Genomic DNA, 18,290 nt, shown 5'->3' with positions numbered 1-18,290 from the left:
CAAGAGCCAGGGGTGTGTGATCTGCCCAGTGATCTGCCCGGTCACTCCAGCCCTTGACTCTGGGAGCCAGCCTCCCCCTGCTCCACTGTGACACCCCCACTCCCGGGCTGTTCCCCCACAGACTCTGGCGTGTGACTGCTCCCAGCTCCGGGAGTGAGCACTTTGGGCAGCCGCTGCTTGGATTGTGCAACCAACTGTCACTAGCCGATATCTCCGGTCCCAGACACACCCCTAGGAACCTCCGTCCTGCAGTGCCCAGTTCTGCTCGCTGGACGCTGCAAACTTCTATGAGTTCATCAATTTAACAAAGAAATTGCTATGTACCAGGCTTGTTATCCCAAGGGGAGTCTCTGACAAGCTTCAAACCAAACACGCTGCTTCCGGTAGAATAAACAAACACATTTATTAACTATAATAGATGGATTTTAAGTGATTATAAGTCAAAACACAACAAGTCGGATTTGGTCAAATGAAATAAAAGCAAAATGCATTCTACGCTGATCTGAACACTTTCAGTGCCCTTACAAACATAGATGCTTCTCACCACAGGCTGGCTGGTTGCCCTTCAGCCAGGCTCTCCCCTTCGATCAGCACTTCAGTCACTGGGTGGTGATGTCTGTAGATGGAGGTGGAAGAGAGAGGAAGAGCAGGGCAAACATCTCTCCCTTTTATCATGTCCTTTCCTCCCTCTTGGCTTTGCCCCCCCCCCCACACCTTCAGAGTCAGGTGAGCATTACCTCATCGCAGTCCCAAACTGACCAAGGGAAAGGGGGTGACTCACTCGAAAGTCCAACACATCCTTTGTTGCTGCCTTGGCCAGCATCCTTTGTTCCTGTGAGGCTGTGCTGGGTTTGTCCCATACATGCCCTGATGAGGTGTGAACTGCCCTTCTGCTCCTGGAGAGTTTTGCCTGGGCTTGTTTTAAGCCACGAGGACACATTTTCAGACTCATAACTATATACATGAAATTATAACTTATAACATCCCTATAACAACAATGCTCGGTGCATCATGAGCCTTCCGAAGACACCCGACATGACAAACTCTGCAGTGGATACCACACAATCATATTATGAGGATGAACATGGGGGTCCTGGGTGTTCCCCCAAGGTACAGTGTCACAGGCAGGGACTAGCAGGATCGGGGGGCTCTTTAGGCAGGAGTAAAGGGAAACTGAGGCAACGGGGAGACAGCCGATGTCTGAGCGCCCAGGGGCAGGCAGATGTGGGTTAGTCGTGTCTCTCCAGGCCGATCTGTGGGTCCGGAGGCTGCAGGGGCCAGGATTTCGGAGGGGGAGGAGCAACTCCTGCAGGGGCCAGGATGGTGGAGCTGAGGGGACTCTTCCTCCGCACACCACTGAACGGCAACAAAGCCTCGTTCAATGGAAAGCAGCCCCCTCGCCCCTGCATGGGGGATTCAGAACTGCCCCACTCTGTGTCCTAGCCCCTGCACTGCTCCCAGCAAGTGATGATTCCCATGTCGCCCCAGAGGCAGGGCCTGGGGGCGGGGCCCGGGGCCTTTGCGGGGAAGTCTGAAGTGGGGGTTTAGCTGTGAGGCTCTCCCTGTGCCCATACTGTCCGGCCTGGGGTCCCGAGGAGGGGAACATCGGGGTCACAGGGTGATACCCCCCTGATCTCTCGCACGGGCACTACCCAGGGATCACTTCCCCTTTGCCCCCCCTCCCGGCTCACGGTGATGGATCCCCCAGCACAGCAGGGAAGGGACGACCCCATGGGGGGATGTAAACAGCCGGCACCGATTAGTCACGGGCATCAGACCCTTCTGCAGCTTCACCCAGAGTCAGGGTGTGAACCCCAGCATCCTGGAAAACTGAGGCCCTTTCCCAGAGGGGCTGCAACCTGTGCTGGGCGAGGGGTCCCTGTATATTCAGCCCCCGCACCCCAGAGGTGGCTGCATTCCAGTGCCAGGCGAGAGGTCCCTGTATAATCAGCCCCTATGCCCCACCCCATCTCCCCCAGGTGTTACACACATTCCCGGCACGGGCACAGGGGGGCTGTGGGGTGCCCAGGTTGGGCTGGTTTGTGGTTCTGTGTTTATTACAAATCTGGAGATTAACAGGATGCAAAATAATAAACAGCCGCCTTGGCGCATCCCCTCCCCCTCCCAGTGCTGAGCCCCCCACACCGGCCCCTACATGTGGGTCTGGGCAGGGCAGGGGGACAGGAGCTCGATGGGATGGGGATGCAGTGGGCGGGAGGGCAGCGTCCCCCCTAAATCTTCCCTGAAAGCAGAGTTCTCACGGCTGGTGTTGCAGGGGGGTGAGTCTGTTGCCCCCTGGGGGCCGGCGCCCCATGGCTGCAGGGGGCTCTCACTGCGGGGGCCCCCGGTTCACATTGATCACGGCGTACATGCTGGACTCGGCGGGCTCAGGGGCAGGGGCCGGGCCCCCCTGCTTGGCCTGGAGCGCCTGGCCATCCAGCTCAGCGTAGATGAGTCCATCAGCACCGGGGTTGGGCTCCTGGGAGTGGGAGGGGAGAGAGTCACTGGGGTGTGCGTGTGGGTGTGTGTATGAATCCACCAACACCCCAACACACACAGAGCACAAGGTACACACACACACACACACACACACACACACACACACACACAGCTGGCGATCCCATAAGTCCACCCCACTCCCAGCAGCCTGACCCCCACCCCAAACCACTGAGTGTGCCAGGAAAGGCTGAGGGGGGGAGGAGTGAGGGGACTGCTGAGGCCCATGTGAGTCAAGGTTGGGGGTCAGGCCCCATGGGGGAACAGGGGACACTTACCAGGGTCTGCGGCTGTTTCCCTTTGTCGACGGAGGTGTCTGTGGAACAGAGACACCCGCTGAGCTGCACCCCCGGCCGGCCCAAAGCAGAACCCCACACCCAGCTCCAACCCCTCCATCCATCCAGGGGGCTCAGAGCCCGGCACAGCCACCCCTCCCCCGCCCCACAGCATGGGCCAGGGTCATTAGCCCCATGTTACAGAGAGGAAAACTGAGGCACAGAGATGTCTGGGGAGTTACAGCGGCGGCGGGGGCTGGGAGTCAGAACGCCTGTGTTCTCACCCTGGCTCGGGAGGGGAGTGGGGTCTAGACTAGTGGTTAGAGCAGGGGGCTGGGAGCCAGGAGTGGATGGGGAACTAGAGCGGGAAGGGAGGGTGGCCCCAGGGAGCTCCTGGGAGTCCAACACACTCAGCTGACACCGGCTACCTCTGGGACCCTCTCCTTAGTCCCGCCCGGCAGCAGCTGTAAATCAGGCCCCGCCCCATATGGGTGGAGCCCCCACAAGCCACTCCCCTCCCTAGGGGTCCTGCCCCACCCTGGTACCCCCTTGTGTGTGCTACTCACAGACGGGGTCTTGCTGAGCCGGTGCCTTTAATGTCACCATAGGGATGGTGCTAAAAGAGAAAATCCCCTTGTAAATCTCATATCCCCCCACCCACAGGGAGATTCCCCAACACACCTGGAGAGCCCCCCATCCTGCCTCACACTGAGCCCAGTTCCCTAAGCCCCCTTCCCCAACCACCAGACCCCACCCCACCCCGCTCTAACCACTAGCCCCCACTCTGCTCCCAGAGGCAGATATAGAACCCAGGACTTCTGGTCACCCCCCCACACACCTCCCTGCTCTAACCACTTCTGGTCACACCCCCATCCCCGAGCTGGGACAGAACCCAGGAGCCCTGTGACCCCGGCAGGTCGATCGGGAGGGGGGAGGAGCTGGGTTCCTACCTGCTCAGTCTCAGTGCGGATCGTCTTCCTGCAGAGGGACACAAACCAGAATCCCCCATGAGCCAATTGGGATCCCCCAGTCCCAGCGCCCGGCCACTCACCCCCACAGGGCAGCAGGGATGCGGGTGCCTGGGGGGGTCCCCTCTGCTGCTGAGCCTGGATCCCTGCTGGGGTGGGCCTGACCAGCAGGGGGCAGCGCAACACCAGAGCATGCGCCAGGGGGAGGAGCCAATTAACTCATGGGGCTTTTCCTGTCCCCAATCCTCCCTCGTTAGTGACTCGTTATAACAAATCTGTTCCAGGCCGATCAGCTTCTCTGTCACCCCATGTACCGGAGAAGCCCGGTGCCGGCACCTCTTTATACAGGGATCCTTAGCCCGGCACTGAGACGCGGCCACCTCTGGGGCGGGACAGCTGTGTGTACAGGGACTACACATGTAACAGCGCCCTCTGCTGAGCCCCCCTGCTCCTTGGCTTTACCCACACAGTCTCCCATCCAAGCCGTGACCCCATCCCGCCCTGCTGAGCGGCAGGTTTAACCCTTCCCTTGCTGGGCGGGGCACTTACGGGCTCGGATTTTTCTGAAGCAGACGAAGGCCACGAGGAGGAGGATGGCAGCTGCTGCGCTCAGTCCGGCGATGATGGAGCGGGTCAGACCCGGCGATCCCGGTCCGCCTGGGAAACAGCAGCAGGCTGTGAGTGCCGGGAGCGGCTGGTCTGTTCCCCCCCCCCAGCCCCTCCCACTCCAGGCAGCGCCCTAGGGACTGGGACACCGCAGGGCGCAGACAGCAGAAAATTCTATGGGGAGGATGTTGGAGGCCCCAGGGCATCAAGTGGGGTCAGAGCCAGCAAGATTTGGGGGATTTGTAGCCGTAGGGGGTGCTGGGCTGTAGGGCAGGGGGCTCGGTAGGGGGCGCTCTCACCTGGGAGTCGGGCCTGGCCCCACTACCCCAGCGCAGCACTAGGGGGCGCTGTCTGATCCAGCCTGGCCATCATTTCCAGTCCCCCCCCTAAGATGCCATGGCACCAGCCAGGCCTGGCCGCACCATCTCCAGCCAACGGGCCCATCTAGCCCGGTATCCCGCCTCCCATGCTGGCTGCCCCTGGCTGCTTCGCGGGGAGGCCCAGGCCCACCCCCCTCCCGCCCATGGCCACTGAGGGGCCCAGCTGCCCACAGAGGAAGCCTCCGGCTGCCCCGTTAGAGGCGGGTTCGTGTCTGAAGAAGGAAGTTTGCTCTTCTCCCAAATCCGTTGGTGGGGAGGAGTCACTGCCCCTGAGAACAGCCTCCGTCCCTCCCCCTGAGCAAACACTGGGGGAAGCTGTCCCATAATCTGTGACTCAATAGATTCCCCCCCCCGGCCCCAGTACCTGGCTCTGTGCTGCTCGGGTGGGTGGAAGTTGACATCTGTCCAGTCTGGATCGGGTCGATTCCCTCTGCAGGAATAGAACCAGTGTCCGATGGGGTGCGGGGAGGGCCTGAAATAGCGACTCAGCGGGCACCCAACCCCCACCCCACAACTCAGCATTGATCGTCAGGGTCATTCTGGGGGGGGAGGGAGATTTTTGTGTCTGGGGCCTGTGCCGGCTGGGCAGCCCCTGGGCCCCGACTCCTCTGTGCATCCCCAGAGCAGGGGCAGCCTGGGGGAGCCTCCCCTGGCAAAAGCCCCCCTGCTCTGCAGCTCCCCCTGGGGCAGGGATCCCCCCTCCATCAGCCTTGAATCTCCATTGGCTGCTTCCCGGCCGGGTGTCCCCACCTCTGGGCCCAGGGCCCAGCCTGGCTCTAAGCGTCCCATCAGCCCTGACCCCCCAGGGTCCGGCTGGGGGTGGGGCTGGGAGCGGGGATGCTGAGCCGGATACCACCAGCTCCACGGGGTCACTGGGCTCTGAGGAGACGAAGGGCTCTGATCGGGGCCGGTAGCTGCAGCTGTAGCTCCCTCCCTGCTGCCGGCCCACGGTGGGGATGCGGAACTCGGCCCGTCCCCAGCAGGGTCCATCTCCAGCCAACGGGCCCATCTAGCCCGGTATCCCACCTCTCATGCTGGCTGCCCCTGGCTGCTTCGCGAGGAGGCCCAGTCCCACCCCCCTCCTGCCCATGGCCACTGATGGGCCCAGCTGCCCCCAGAGGAAGCCTCCGGCTGCCTCGTTAGCGGCGGGTTCATGTCTGAGCAGGAGGCTTCGCTCCCCTCCCAAATCCGGCGGCGGCCGCGGGGGGGAGTCACTGCCCTTGAGAACAGCCTCCGTCCCTCCCCCTGGCCAACCACTGGGGAGAAGCTGCCCCATAATCTGTGACTCAATAGATTTCCGCTCCCCCCCCCAGCCCCAGTACCTGGCTCTGTGCTGCTCGGGTGGGTGGAAGTTGACATCTGTCCAGGCTGGGTCAGGTCGGTTCCCCCTGCAGGAATAGAACCAGTGTCCGATGGGGTGCAGGGAGGGGCTGAAATAGCAACTCAGTGGGCACCCAACCCCCACCCCACAACTCAGCATCAATCCTCAGGGTCATTCTGAGGGGGGAGGGAGATTTTTGTGTCTGGAGCCTGTGCCGTCTGGGCAGCCCCTGGGCCCCGACTCCTCTGTGCATCCCCAGAGCAGGGGCAGCCTGGGGAAGCATCCCCTGGCAAAAGCCCCCCTGCTCTGCAGCTCCCCCTGGGGGCAGGGATCCCCCCTCCATCAGCCCTGAATCTCCATTGGCTGCTTCCCGGCCGGGTGTCCCCACCTCTGGGCCCAGGGCCCAGCCTGGCTCTAAGCGTCCCATCAGCCCTGACCCCCCAGGATCCAGCTGCCTTGTTAGCGGCGGGTTCGTGTCTGAGCAGGAGGCTTCGCTCCCCTCCCAGATCCAGCGGCAGCCGTAGGGGGGAGTCACTGCCCCTGAAAACAGCCTCCATCCCTCCCCCTGGCCAACCACTGGGGGAAGCTGCCCCATAATCTGTGACTCAATAGATTGCCCCCGGGCCCCAGTACCTGGCACCGCGCTGCTCGGGCAGATGGGCGCCAACATCTGTCCAGTCGGGGTCAGGTCGGTTTCCCCCGTGGGAATTGAACCAGCATCTGTCGGGGTGGAGGGAGGGGATAAAACAGCAACTCAGTGGTCGCCCCACCCCACAACTCAGCATCGATCCTCAGGGGCATTCTGGGTGGGGGGAGGGAGATTTTTGTGGCTGGGGCCTGTGATAAATTAAGTGGGGGGGTAGCTCCCTTTTATGGACACCCAGCCTGCCAGTTAGCTGTAAAATCCCTCTTGGTGGCTGTTCTCTGCTTGCTTTACCTGTAAAGGGTTGAAAAGTCCCCCAGGTAAAAGAAAGGGGGTGGGCACCTGACCAAAAGAGCCAATGGGAAGGCTAGAACTTTTTTAAGTGGGCGGGGGGCAGGGAGCAGTTATGCTGTGAGAAGCTGAAGGCCAGAGATGAAAATCATCAGATCAAATCTAGAGCTACTGTTAACAGCCCAGATATGTAAGTAGACCAGGAATGTTTAGAAAGACGCGATTAGGTTTATTTCTGTTTATTTCTTATTGGCGTGTGGACTCCTCTGGGCTAACCCCAGACGCTTTTGTTTGCTTGTAACCTTTAAGCTGAACCCCCAAGAAAACTAGTTTGGGTGCTTAATGTTTGGAATTGTTCTTCTGAAATCTAGCACTAGTTCCCAGATGGATTTTCTTTCTTTTTGTTTTTAATAAAATTTACCTTTTTTAAGAACAGAATTGCGGTGGGGAGGTTGTGCGTCCTTAGAGGTTTGTGCACATGTTGTTTGATTAGCTGGTGGCAACAGCTGATTTCCTTTGTTTTCTTCTCAGCTGTTCCCTGGAGGTTTGTGCAGGCTCTGGGGTGGGGCCATGGATGTGGGGCTCAGGGTGTGGGAGGGGGTTCTGGGCTGGGGCAGGGGGTTGGGGTGTAGAAGGGGGCTCCGTATTTGGGGTGGGCTTAGGGTTGGGGGTTGGGGCTCGAGGTTTGGGGGGGCTTCCCTCGGGCGGCTCCTGGTCAGCAGTGCAGTGGGGCTCAGGCAGACTCCCTCCCTGTCCTGGCTCCGCGCTGCCCCCTGGAAGTGGCCAGCAGGTCCAGCTCCTAGGCTGGGGGGCCGGGGGGGGGACACGAGGCTCCGCAGCGCACGCTACTCTCCGGTCAAACACCGGGCACGTCGTCACCCTAAGTGATGCGCGTGTGCAGCAAGCCGAGGATGAGTGTGACGTTATGAGTGTAAAATAATATTTCATTGAAAGATGACAGGGCCAGAAAGAGTTAATTAACTCAGACTGACCTGACCCATGAGTGAATTGTAGAAACTGGTTAGGAAGATAGGTAAATGAATAGAGTTTTGAAATGCAGCCGGCACTGTTAGAGATCTCAAGGGTAGATGTTTGCTCAGGGCTTGTGATGTAAGCAAACAAGTCTTGTCTATTGCTGTAACTTTAATTCGAAGATCAAAAAGGAATATTAACATTTATGATGATACTTGAGTGAAATAGTATTATTGTCTCTATGTCTCTTTGAAGGTTGTGGTAACCTGTATCTGAAGTGTTTAATGGATAAATTACCCTGTGCTAATCGCCAGGATGTTTGAGAGAAGGAGAATTAAGCCTATTACTTTCTCAGGCCGAAAGGCTGCTGGAAATGTATAAGAACCCTGGGACATAATCCTACTTCATCTGAGATCTGCTTTGGGTTTCAAGAGGGGGAAACCTTAAGCCACAAGGATTGAGATCCCCAGTCACTGACTGGAGCCACCCTGAATATGGACATTGGACTATAACCTATGGACTATTTCTAAAAGGACTTTTGGCAACTACAAGCTCACCTCTGCTGTGCATCTGAACCTCAAGAATTGAATTCAAGTCTGTCTGTATATTGATCTTTTAACCAACACTCTTTCTCTTTAAATAAATTTTAGTTTAGTTAATAAGAATTGACTATAGTGTGTATTTTGGGTAAGATCTAAGTTATAATTGAACCTGGGTATGTGGCTGATCCTTTGGGATTGGAAGAACCTTTTCTTTTATACGATGAGATGAGATTTTCAGTATAATCATCATCATATCTGACATGTGTCTGGACGGAGGCCTGAGGCTTGGCACTTTAAGGGAACTGCGTTGTTTGGACTTCTGAGTAACCAGTGAGGTAATACAGAAGCTGTTTTGGGCTGGTTGGTAATTCTAAGTATTGGAATATCCACCAGCGTTTGGGGTTTGTCTGCCCTGTTCTGTTTGCAGTTCACCCTGATTGAGTGACCTCAGCTGGCTCCCACGGGCAGCACCGTCACAGTGAGACACAACGATGCCTTGCTCCAGTCCCTCTGCGTGTCCACATCTTACAGCCCTGCTCTGCCTGACCCGTTCCCCGGGCTCCTGCCAGCTCCCCGGGCACAGTTCGGGGGCGCTGTGGGGTGGCTGGTGCCTTCACTCTGTATTTCCTGGGGGGCAGAGTTTTGAGTGCAGGTGAATTCACCCTGTGTGGAGCCCATCCCTGTAATGAGTGGGGGGAGGTCTCAGTCCCCACCTCTGGGTGTGGGAGGGAGCACGGGTCTGACAGGATCATTCTTTTGGGGGATCTGTGCCCCTCACCCACGTCCCCTTGTCCTTAATGCGGAAATGCCCCCAGCTGCCCCATTCCCCACAGATACTCACCTCCCGAGATCCCGCTCCGCCCGGCCAGCCAGCAGCCTGGAGAGGAGATGGGTCATTAGGGACCAGATCCCAGAGCAACTGGATCCTACACCCTGGCCTCAGATCCCCCACCCCACCCCCATGGACACATGCCGTAGTCTCAGATCCCATCCCATAGGCACACGCCCTGGTGTCCTATCCTCCCCCCCCACACACACACACACACCATGGGCACACGCCCTGGTCTCATATCTCCCCCATGGACACATGCCCTGGTTGTCTCCAATACTCACTGAGGAGGAGGACGGTGAGAGCAGAAGCCATGTTGGGGCAGTGGGGGCCCCTCAACGCTGCCACAAACACCCCAGTGCCCAGCTCCACCCAGCCTGAGGCCCGAGTGCGAGCGGAATGAGAAAATGTGCCCGAGCTGCAGCCCCAGGAAGCCCGTGATGCACTCGGCCCCTTTCTTCTATCACATGGTTTCCCTGCAATCTGCAGCCCCAATCTACCACGCTCAGAACAAAGCCAACTCCCTGCAACACCCAGCAAACCACATTCCCTCCTGCAGCTGCCTGGTGCCCCTCTTGCCCTCCCCATCACCTCCCAGCCCCACATGAGAGCTGCCCAGTCCAGGGACCAGCTGGAAATGGAGCAATCTCAGGAGGCATCAAGAGGTGCTCAGGTTGCCCTGACCTTTTCTAATAGCCCATCTAGCCTCCCTGGAGCAGCAGCTCAGAGCAGAGGAGGGCACCCACACACACACTGCCCCACACGGAGTGACCCTTTCCCATGGAGCGGGGCAGAGGTTCCTTCCTGACCCAGTTGGGCCCAGCGCCCACCCTGGAGCATGAGGGTGGAGGGGCCTGGCCATCCTCCTTCTCAGTAGTGTCAATGCAGAATCTATTCTTAGCCAAGGGACAGGACCCAGAGACCGGACAGGGGGCTGGGAGGGCTTGTGGGTTTCTGGCCCCCGTGAGGGGACGAGAGAGGGATAAATTTAGATCCTGAGTTGTTAAAGGAGGAGTCGATAACTCTGCGAAAGGGGAAGTCTGCCCAGAGCCGGCGCTCACTTCCTGTTTCTGCTACTGCCAGTGAAACTCTGCGTAAACCTAATGCAGCTAACCTGTTATATACCCCGGCTCTGGCAGGGCAGTGGGGTCTAGTGATTGTGGGGGAGCGACTCGGAGACAGGCTTCCTGGGTTCTCTACTGGCTCTGTTTGGGGGGGTGGGGTTTGGTGCTTAGAGAAAAGGACACAGATCAGAGCCAGCCCCCTAGAGGTGAAAGGCCCCGTGTCCCTTCCCCAGCCCATCCCCGGGGCCGTGGGTCTGCGCAGCTCAGGGCCCGGGGCAGAGCTCACAGGAGTCGAGGGCTGAGCCGAGCTTCCCTCTCCGACCCCAGGATGCTGCGAAAGAGACACAAGGAGGGGAGGGGGCAAGACCTGGGGACAGAGCTGAAGAGAAAACCCCAGGGCCGCCCAGAGGATTCAGGGGGTCTGGGGCAAAGCGCGGGAGATTGTACTCACCGGGCGGCGCTCCGAGTCTGCGGTGGTGGCGGGTCCTTCAGTCACTCCGCATCTTCGGCAGCACTGAAGGACCCACCGCCGAAATCCCGCCGAAGACCCAGACCGCCACCGGGTGAGTAAAAATTAAAAAGGCGCTTCTAGCCAGGGGAGGGATTCTCGGCCAGGGCTCGCGGGGCCCTGCAGGGCCCGGGGCAAACTGCCCCACTTGCCCCTCACCCCCCCGCCCCCGGGCGGCCCTGGAAAACCCCCATCCCCATCAGATATCCCAACTCTGGCTCTCCACTCATTTGCCCTTCACCCCCCACCCCCATGGGGCAGGGTCCGGGGGGCCTAGGAGACGGGGGGTGGCAGCCATGACAGTGAAGCGAGTCTCTTTCTTTAAGGCCCCAAAGGGTGGTGGGCGGCACAGCCCGTCCCTGCAATCTTTTATCCACTAATGAGGCCTCGTTTCCAATACCCCAATTTTCGGCTCCCCCACTTCTCCCATGTCCAGGGCAGGCCCCAGCCCGGCCCCTGGGTTCTGTCCGGCGGCTGCTCGGGTTGGACTAATCCTGCCAATTTCACCCCCACCCAACGTTCATTTATCCAGGTTCTCGTGACGCTGCCTGAACTTCTCACTCACCTTCATCGGCTGAGCCCACCACAAGGGGACATTTGGAGGCTCCGGTATCACAGTCGCCCCCTGCAGTGGGGAGATTTGGGGGGCAGGGGAGCAAGAAGCTCTGGGGGTTTGTACAATAGAAATACAGGACGGGGGAGGTCTAGGGAGAAAGGGGGGAGAGAAACGGGGCTGGGGGACCCTGCTGCAGAGAGAGGAGGGGGGCAGTAAGTGCCGTTATTCCAGCACCCCACACACAGGGGCCGAGGGCTCTGTCTAGGGATGATGGGGGGGGGGGGGCTGTGATTCTGCGGGATGGGAGGGCCCAGCTCTGGGCTGGGCGATGAGCCCTGGTGGTCCTGGGGGATTTAACTACCCAGCCGCCAGTTGGGAAAGCGCTAGGGCCAAATGCACCCTGCCCAGTGCGGCCTTGGATGGACGGGGACGACAGCGGGTGTCTGAGGGGGAGGCTGTAACTGGGGGCGGCCGGTTTAGACTTGATGGGGACAGTGGCGTAGCCAGCTTCTAAGAGGAGGGGGAGCAAACATAAAAAAGGCGCCACCCCCTTGGCTCCTCCTCCGGCCGCACCCCCCCCACCCCCATGGCTCCTCCGGCCTTGCCGTGCCACCCCCGTGGCCCCCCCCTCGCTCCTCCGGCCGCGGCTGCCAGCCGCCATGCTGTGCCCCCCCGCTCTTCTGGCCGCACCCGCCGCCCCCCCTGGCTGCCGGCCGCCCTGCGGGCCGCCAGCCTGCGCCCCCCTCGCTCCTCCGGCCATTTTTGGAAAGGCGGGGGAAGTGGCTGCTTCCCCTGCACCCCACTAGCTACGCTACTGGATGGGGACCCCTAGGCAGGAGCTGGCTGCGAAGGGGCGAGTGGCAGGCGGGTGGGGTGACCGTGGCTGTGAAATGCCGGGTGCCCGGCCCTAGGGAAAGGGAGGAGGCAGAGCGGTCAATGCTGGGAGTCTGTCCGGGAATGGGTTAGTTATCAAGTGCCCGGCCCCCCAATGCCCCCAGCTCACCACAGTCGCAGGCGGGGCCCTCCCCATGGGCTGAGCCCTGCTATGGCCCCGCTCCCCACTGACAGCCCTGTGCAGAGACCGGCCCAGCTGGGCCAGCGAGTGGGACCCCGTCGCCCTCCAGGGGCTGCTCCGAGGGGAGCCCAATGAGCCCGGCGTAGGGGAGCTCCTCTAGCTGGTGCCGCAGGGGCTGGTGCTCGGGGGGCCGGGGGTTCGATACTGAGGTGCGGTTGTTGTTCTGGGAGCGGTTGGGGGGAGGATTCTCTGAGGCAGGAGTGTTTGGGGGGAGGGTTGTGCTGGTGTCTCAGGAGTTGTCACCCCACCCCAGAGTGATCCCATCCCCCCCCAGGTGTTACACACACTCCCAGCGTGGGGACAGCGGGGCTGTGGGAGGCCTGGGGGGGTGGGGCTCCTTTGTGGTTCTGTGTTTATTAGAAATCTGGTGATTAACAGGATGCAAAATAACACAAACAGCCACCTCGGCGCGTCCCCTCCCCCTCCTGGTGCTGAGCCCCCCTGGCCACGGGGCTGGGTGGGGGGTAACGCTGTCACCCCCTGGTGGGCGAAGCTCCCTGCCTGTTGCTCCAGTGACTCCCCTGGGTTCACGCTATGGGGGTGGGGGGGCGGCCCTGCACCCCAGGGGCTCTGCCCGTGGGCTCATGGTTCACGTTGATGGTGGTGTACAGGACGGACTCGGGGGCAAGGGCTGGGCCCCCCCACTTGGCCTGCAGCGCCTGGTGGTCCAGCTCGGCATAGGTGAGTCCCTCGGCGCCGGGGTCGGGCTCCTGGGACTGGGAGGGGAGAGAATCACTGGGGTGGGTGTGTGTACACACACACACACACACCCCAAGGGGCTCTGGAGAGCTGCTCTTCTCTCTTCCCGCCCCGCCCCCCCCCCCAGAATCCAGCCCACAGAGCCCCATGGGGCAGAGATCAGGGAAATCCCCCCCCGGCATCTGCCCCACATGGAACTCTACTGACCCTCTGCAAGCCTCAGACAAATGCAAACATTTGAAGTGAAGGTTCGGGGGGCTCAGGGGTGAGTTTGGGGGGTGCAGGGTCAGTCAGGCTGTTATTCTCTGTGTTCTGGATCTCCCACCCCTCTCCCCTCCCCCGCCCCGGTTGCCCACCTCAGATTGTTGTGGCAGGAGGGGGGCTGAATGGTGCATTGGTGCTGGGGGGGGTCGGAGAATGGGGGGCACTTACCAGGACATCCAGCTGCTTCCTTTCACCCATGAGGATGTCTGTGGAACAGCGACACCCAGATCAGGGCCCCAGGCCCAGCCCCCCACCTCCCTTGTGAGCCCTTTGCAGACTGGCCCGCCTGCCCCCAGCATACTGGAGTGGGGCAGGGTCACTAGCTCCATGGTGCAGCAAGGGAAACTGAGTCACCGAGCAGGAGCACACCCAAGAGGGTGCAGAGATGCCTCATCCCAAAGTGACACACAGGCTGTACCCCACATCAACATGTCCTCCCGCAACAGGATGTGGCCCCCACCAGGGAGCACCCGCCCGTCCCTTCCCCTCACCTGCCCCATCATGTGTGACTTACAGACTGTGGCTGCAGCCTCCGACTCCCTACTGGGAGAAAGAGAGAGATAGTAACAGAACCCAGGAGTCCTGGCTCCCAGGCCCCTCCCCAACCACTGCCCCCACTCCAACCCACTAGACCCCACTCTCCTCCCCAAGCCGGGGAGAGAACCCAGGAGTCCTGTGTCCTGGGGCAGGTAGATCGGGGGTGGGGAGCGGAGCTGGGGTCTCACCTGCTCTGTCTCGGGGCTGGTCCTTTCCCTGCAGAGAGACAAAGCAGAATCGGCCATGAGTTGACCCTGATCCCGTGTACCAGCCCTGCCCCTCAGCTCTATAGAGCAGTGGGCCTGGGGGTCCAGTACAGAATCCCCCACACACACACGCTCTGCCGGGGGGAGCCCTGTCCCCTCCAGCTGCTGAGCCTGGATACCCTCTGCAGCACAGTGCCCCCTAGTGCTGCCCAGCTCTAACTGCCAGGGGAGAGCGCCCCCTGCTGGGCCCCTGCCCCACCCCCTGGGTTTCCTTCCCTGTCTCCCATCCCAGCCGTGACCCCTTCCCAGCCCGGCTTAGCAGCGGGTTTAACCCTTCCCTCGCTGGGCGGGTGTGGCAGGGCAAGGGTAACCCCTGGAATGCCCTGCTGAAACGCTGGCTAAGTCCTGCGGTCTGGTAGGGAAGCCGGGTGCAGGGGCCCGGGCAGCCAGCAGAGAGCCCAGCTGCAGGCCCTACCGAGGGCCAGCTCCCAGCAATGACTTGAGCTAAGTAGCGATAGTTGGGCTGAGGAAGGGGGAGGCCTATAAAAGCCCTGGAGAACGCTCAGAGCGCAGGCTAGCCTGGGAGGGGACAGGGGGCTGACATCTCGGTCTCCCCACCAAAGGCAAGGGGCCTCACGGGCCAGGAGACCCCGGGAAGGGTCTGACTGGGGCTAGCTGTTGCGGGAATAAGGGGGACTCTACTGTTGTACGGTAAATAAAGACACAAGGGTGGAGCACTGGAGACGGCGTGGGGACTCTTTATTGAACCAGGCTCGGGAGGGCGGAGACCCTGTGACAGCAGGGCAGTCACTGCCTCGGGTTCGTCTGTAGCCGAGGAAGGCCAGGAGGAGGCGGCTGCGTTCTCCCCCGCGATGATGGGGGTGGGTCAGATCCAGAGGTGCCGGCGGTTCGGATCCCCCTGGGAAGCAGCACCAGGCTGTGAGCGGCTGGTTCGTTACCTGCTGCCCCCAGCCCCTCCCCCTCAAGGACCCAGGGACCCGCAGCAGGAGCAGAGGGGATTCTGGGTAGTAATGATCGGTGTGGTTCGCTGCCAATGGCACAGGACTATACTGGGGTGGGGGCAGGGTGTGGGAGGGGATGTACCCCAGGCCCCATGTACCCTGTGAAGTCCGCTTGGCCCAGATCCCGCAGCCCCCCTCTCCTCCGGGTCCTGCCCCTGTCTTGGGGATTTCCCTCCAGCTCATTTCTACGTAGCAATCATGTGGGTGGAGAGATGGCAGCGGGTGGGGGAGGGGGGCGTTGGCTGGAGAGGTGCTTTGAGATCGTTGGGAGAACCAGGCCCCCCTGAAGGGATCAGCAGCGGAAGACGTAACGGCGCTGCCATCGCGACTGCCATCATTAGGTTCCAGGGTTTGGGGTATCTGAGCTCTGCAGGGAGGAGGAGACAGGCTGTTAGACAGACCCCGGCACAGTCACTGCTCCCCGTCCTCGCCGCACGGTCCCAGAGACGGGGCCCCTGGGAGAAAACCCAGCCAGAGAAACCTCTCTGAGATCCCAGAGATTCCTGGGAGCTACGCCCGAAACTGCCTAAAATCCAGAGCCCCCCTCTGTACCCGTCTATCTACCTAATAGCCCCCCTACTCTGGGAGCCAGGACGCCTGGGTTCTATCCCTGGCTCTGGGAGGGGAGTGGGGTCTAGTGGTTAGATCGGGAGGGGGCTGGGAGTCAGAGATGCTGGGTGCTGCACAGACACGGTGAGAAAAGCCCCTGCCCTAAAGCCAAGTCCTGACGATCTAACCAGCCACAAGGTGCAGGGAGGATGATTATCCCCAGTTTACACAAGGGGAAATGGAGGCACAGGCAGGTTTAGTGACCCTCCCAAGGTCCCCTGGGGGCAGGGATCCCCCCTCCCTCAGCCCCCAATCTGCAGCCGCTGGGAACCCCCCAGTGACTCCACACCGGGTGTCCCCTCTGCTGAGCTCAGGGCAGAGCCTGGCTCTGAGCGTCCCACTGGCGTGGAGACCCCCTGTACTTCTGGCTGGGTGTGGGGATGCCGAGCTGGGCCCCTCACCTGCAACAATGATCCGCACAACATCACTGGGATACCACCAGTTGGGCGGCTCCGATCTGGAGCGAGATCGGCAGCTGTAGATCCCTCTGTCTTCCCGTCTGGCGCTGGGGATGGTGAATTCACCCCCGTCCCCAGCAGCGTCTAGCTCCCAGATTTCGATTCCATCTTTATACAGAAATAACCTCCTGGCCTCGCACCGACACTGACAGCGGATGGTCACGGCTCCCCCCGGGGCGATCACCCCGCTGGGGCTGATGGAGATGGAGGGTCCAGGCGCAGGGAGCTCTGCATTCACACGCAAACAGGAGTGAGATGGGGAAACACAAACCCCTCCCCATGTGTCTGTCACCTGCCCTTAGCGCCCAGCCCCAGGGACAGCGCCAGGGGTAACAAACACCTCACTGCATCCACAGGGAACCTGTGGGCTGGGTTCTGATCTCAGCCCCCAGGGTCAATACAAGGAGGTTGAACTGAATTTTGGGGTGAAGGTTCAGCTCCTCTTTTCCCCTCTCCCCACCACCTCCACATCCTTAACTCTAAAGTTTCTCCAGCCCCACAGATACTCACGTCCCAACACCCTCCTCCCCCCGGCCAGCCAGCAGCAGGAGAGGAGATGGGTCGTTAGGGACCAGATCCCAGAGCAACTGGATCCTACACCCTGGTTAGATCCACTACCCCTCCTTACTTTTGGGCACATGCCTTAGTCTCAGATCCCAGGCACATGCCCTGGTTTCAGATCCCTCCATGGGCACACTCCCTGGTCTCATCCCCTCCCATGGGCAAACACCCTGGTCTCACCCCCTCCCATGGGCACCCACCCAGGTCTCAGATCTCCCCCGCCACCATGGACACACACCCTGGTCTAAGATCCCCCTCCCCATGGACACACACCCTGGTCTCAGATTCCCCCGCCCCCATGGACACACCCTGGTCTCAGATCCCCCCCACCCATGGGCATATGCTCTGGTCTCCGATCCCCCCTGTCATAACTATAAAGGGAAGGGTAACAGCTGTCCTGTGTACAGTGCTATAAAATCCCTCCTGGCCAGAGACTCCAAAATCCTTTTCCCTGTAAAGGGTTAAGAAGCTCAGGTAACCTGGCTGGCATCTGACCTAAGGACCAATAAGGAGACAAGATACTTTCAAATCTTGGGGGGGGAAGGCTGTTGTTTGTGTTCTTTGTTTGGGAGTGTGTTCGTTCTCGGGACTGAGAGGGACAGACGTCAATCCAGGTTCTCCACAGCTTTCTAAACAAGTCTCTCCTATTTCAAACTTGTAAGTAAATAGCCAGGCAAGGCGTGTTAGTTTTCTTTTGTTTTCTCAACTTGTAAATGTACCTTTTACTAGAGTGTTTATCTTTGTTTGCTGTACTTTGAACCTAAGACTAGAGGGGAGTCCTCTGAGCTCTTTAAGTTTGATTACCCTGTAAGGTTAATTTCCATACTGATTTTACAGAGATGATTTTTTACTTTTTTCTTTAATTAAAAGCCTTCTTTTTAAGAACCTGATTGATTTTTCCTTGTTTTAAGATCCAAGGGGTTTGGATCTGTATTCACCAGGGAATTGGTGAAGGACTCTCAAGGCTATCCAGGGAAGGAAATTAGCCTTGGGATGGTGGCAGCGGACCAGAGCTAAGCTGGTAGTTAAGCTTAGAAGTTTTCATGCAGGCCCCTACATTTGTACCCTAAAGTTCAAAGTGGGGATCCAGCCTTGACACCCCCTCATTCATCATTTCCGCCACTTCAAAGGGCCCCCCCCCAGGAGTTTTGCATTTTGAACTTTTCTGCAAGGCTGAGTACCATGACCAAATCTCCTATGTCAAACGTGCATTTACAAGGATGTTGATCATCCCACGCCTTTCGCTTGGCCTGCCTGCTCCAGAGATTGTTTTGGACAATTTCCATCATGTCCTTCAACTCCCTCCTGAACCTCTGGACATATCCAGTCATGGGTTCTTCGCTCACCTTGTTGCATCCTTCCCGGGAATCCCAGATGAGATTGAGAGGGCCCCTCACTTTCCTCCCAT

General features: G+C 59.7%; 1 protein-coding gene across 1 annotated transcript; it reads right to left on the bottom strand.

The window, feature by feature from the left end:
• Window positions 1-1,654: 1,654 nt before the first annotated feature.
• On the bottom strand, window positions 1,655-13,687 carry LOC122172467 (uncharacterized). Its single transcript, XM_065570950.1, has 14 exons — window positions 13,658-13,687; window positions 13,120-13,242; window positions 12,518-12,689; window positions 11,461-11,520; window positions 9,608-9,700; window positions 9,336-9,371; window positions 6,680-6,766; window positions 6,048-6,113; window positions 5,090-5,155; window positions 4,289-4,396; window positions 3,722-3,749; window positions 3,338-3,387; window positions 2,775-2,812; window positions 1,655-2,479 (listed from the first exon to the last, which is right to left on the bottom strand). Exons 1-14 carry the CDS (start codon window positions 13,685-13,687, stop codon window positions 2,330-2,332), a joined length of 1,107 nt encoding a protein of 368 aa, XP_065427022.1. The 3' UTR covers window positions 1,655-2,329.
• Window positions 13,688-18,290: the final 4,603 nt, after the last annotated feature.

The sequence above is a fragment of the Chrysemys picta genome, chromosome 17 (genome assembly GCF_011386835.1).
Source record: "Chrysemys picta bellii isolate R12L10 chromosome 17, ASM1138683v2, whole genome shotgun sequence".
Classification (NCBI taxonomy): Eukaryota; Metazoa; Chordata; order Testudines; family Emydidae; genus Chrysemys; species Chrysemys picta.
The sequence above is the reverse complement of the archived record's forward strand: the minus strand, read 5'-3'. Positions and strand labels throughout refer to the sequence as shown.

Excerpts from the sequence above, each read along its gene's own strand:
- LOC122172467 (XM_065570950.1), bottom strand. The coding sequence starts at position 13,687 with ATGGGTGAAAGGAAGCAGCTGGATGTCCTG. Across the intron at positions 6,767-9,335 it reads GCGGAGCGGGATCTCGGGAG|ATGCTGGTTCAATTCCCACG; the intron begins GTGAGTATCTGT and ends CCACCCCGACAG. Across the intron at positions 5,156-6,047 it reads CCCGAGCAGCACAGAGCCAG|AGGGAATCGACCCGATCCAG; the intron begins GTACTGGGGCTG and ends CTATTCCTGCAG.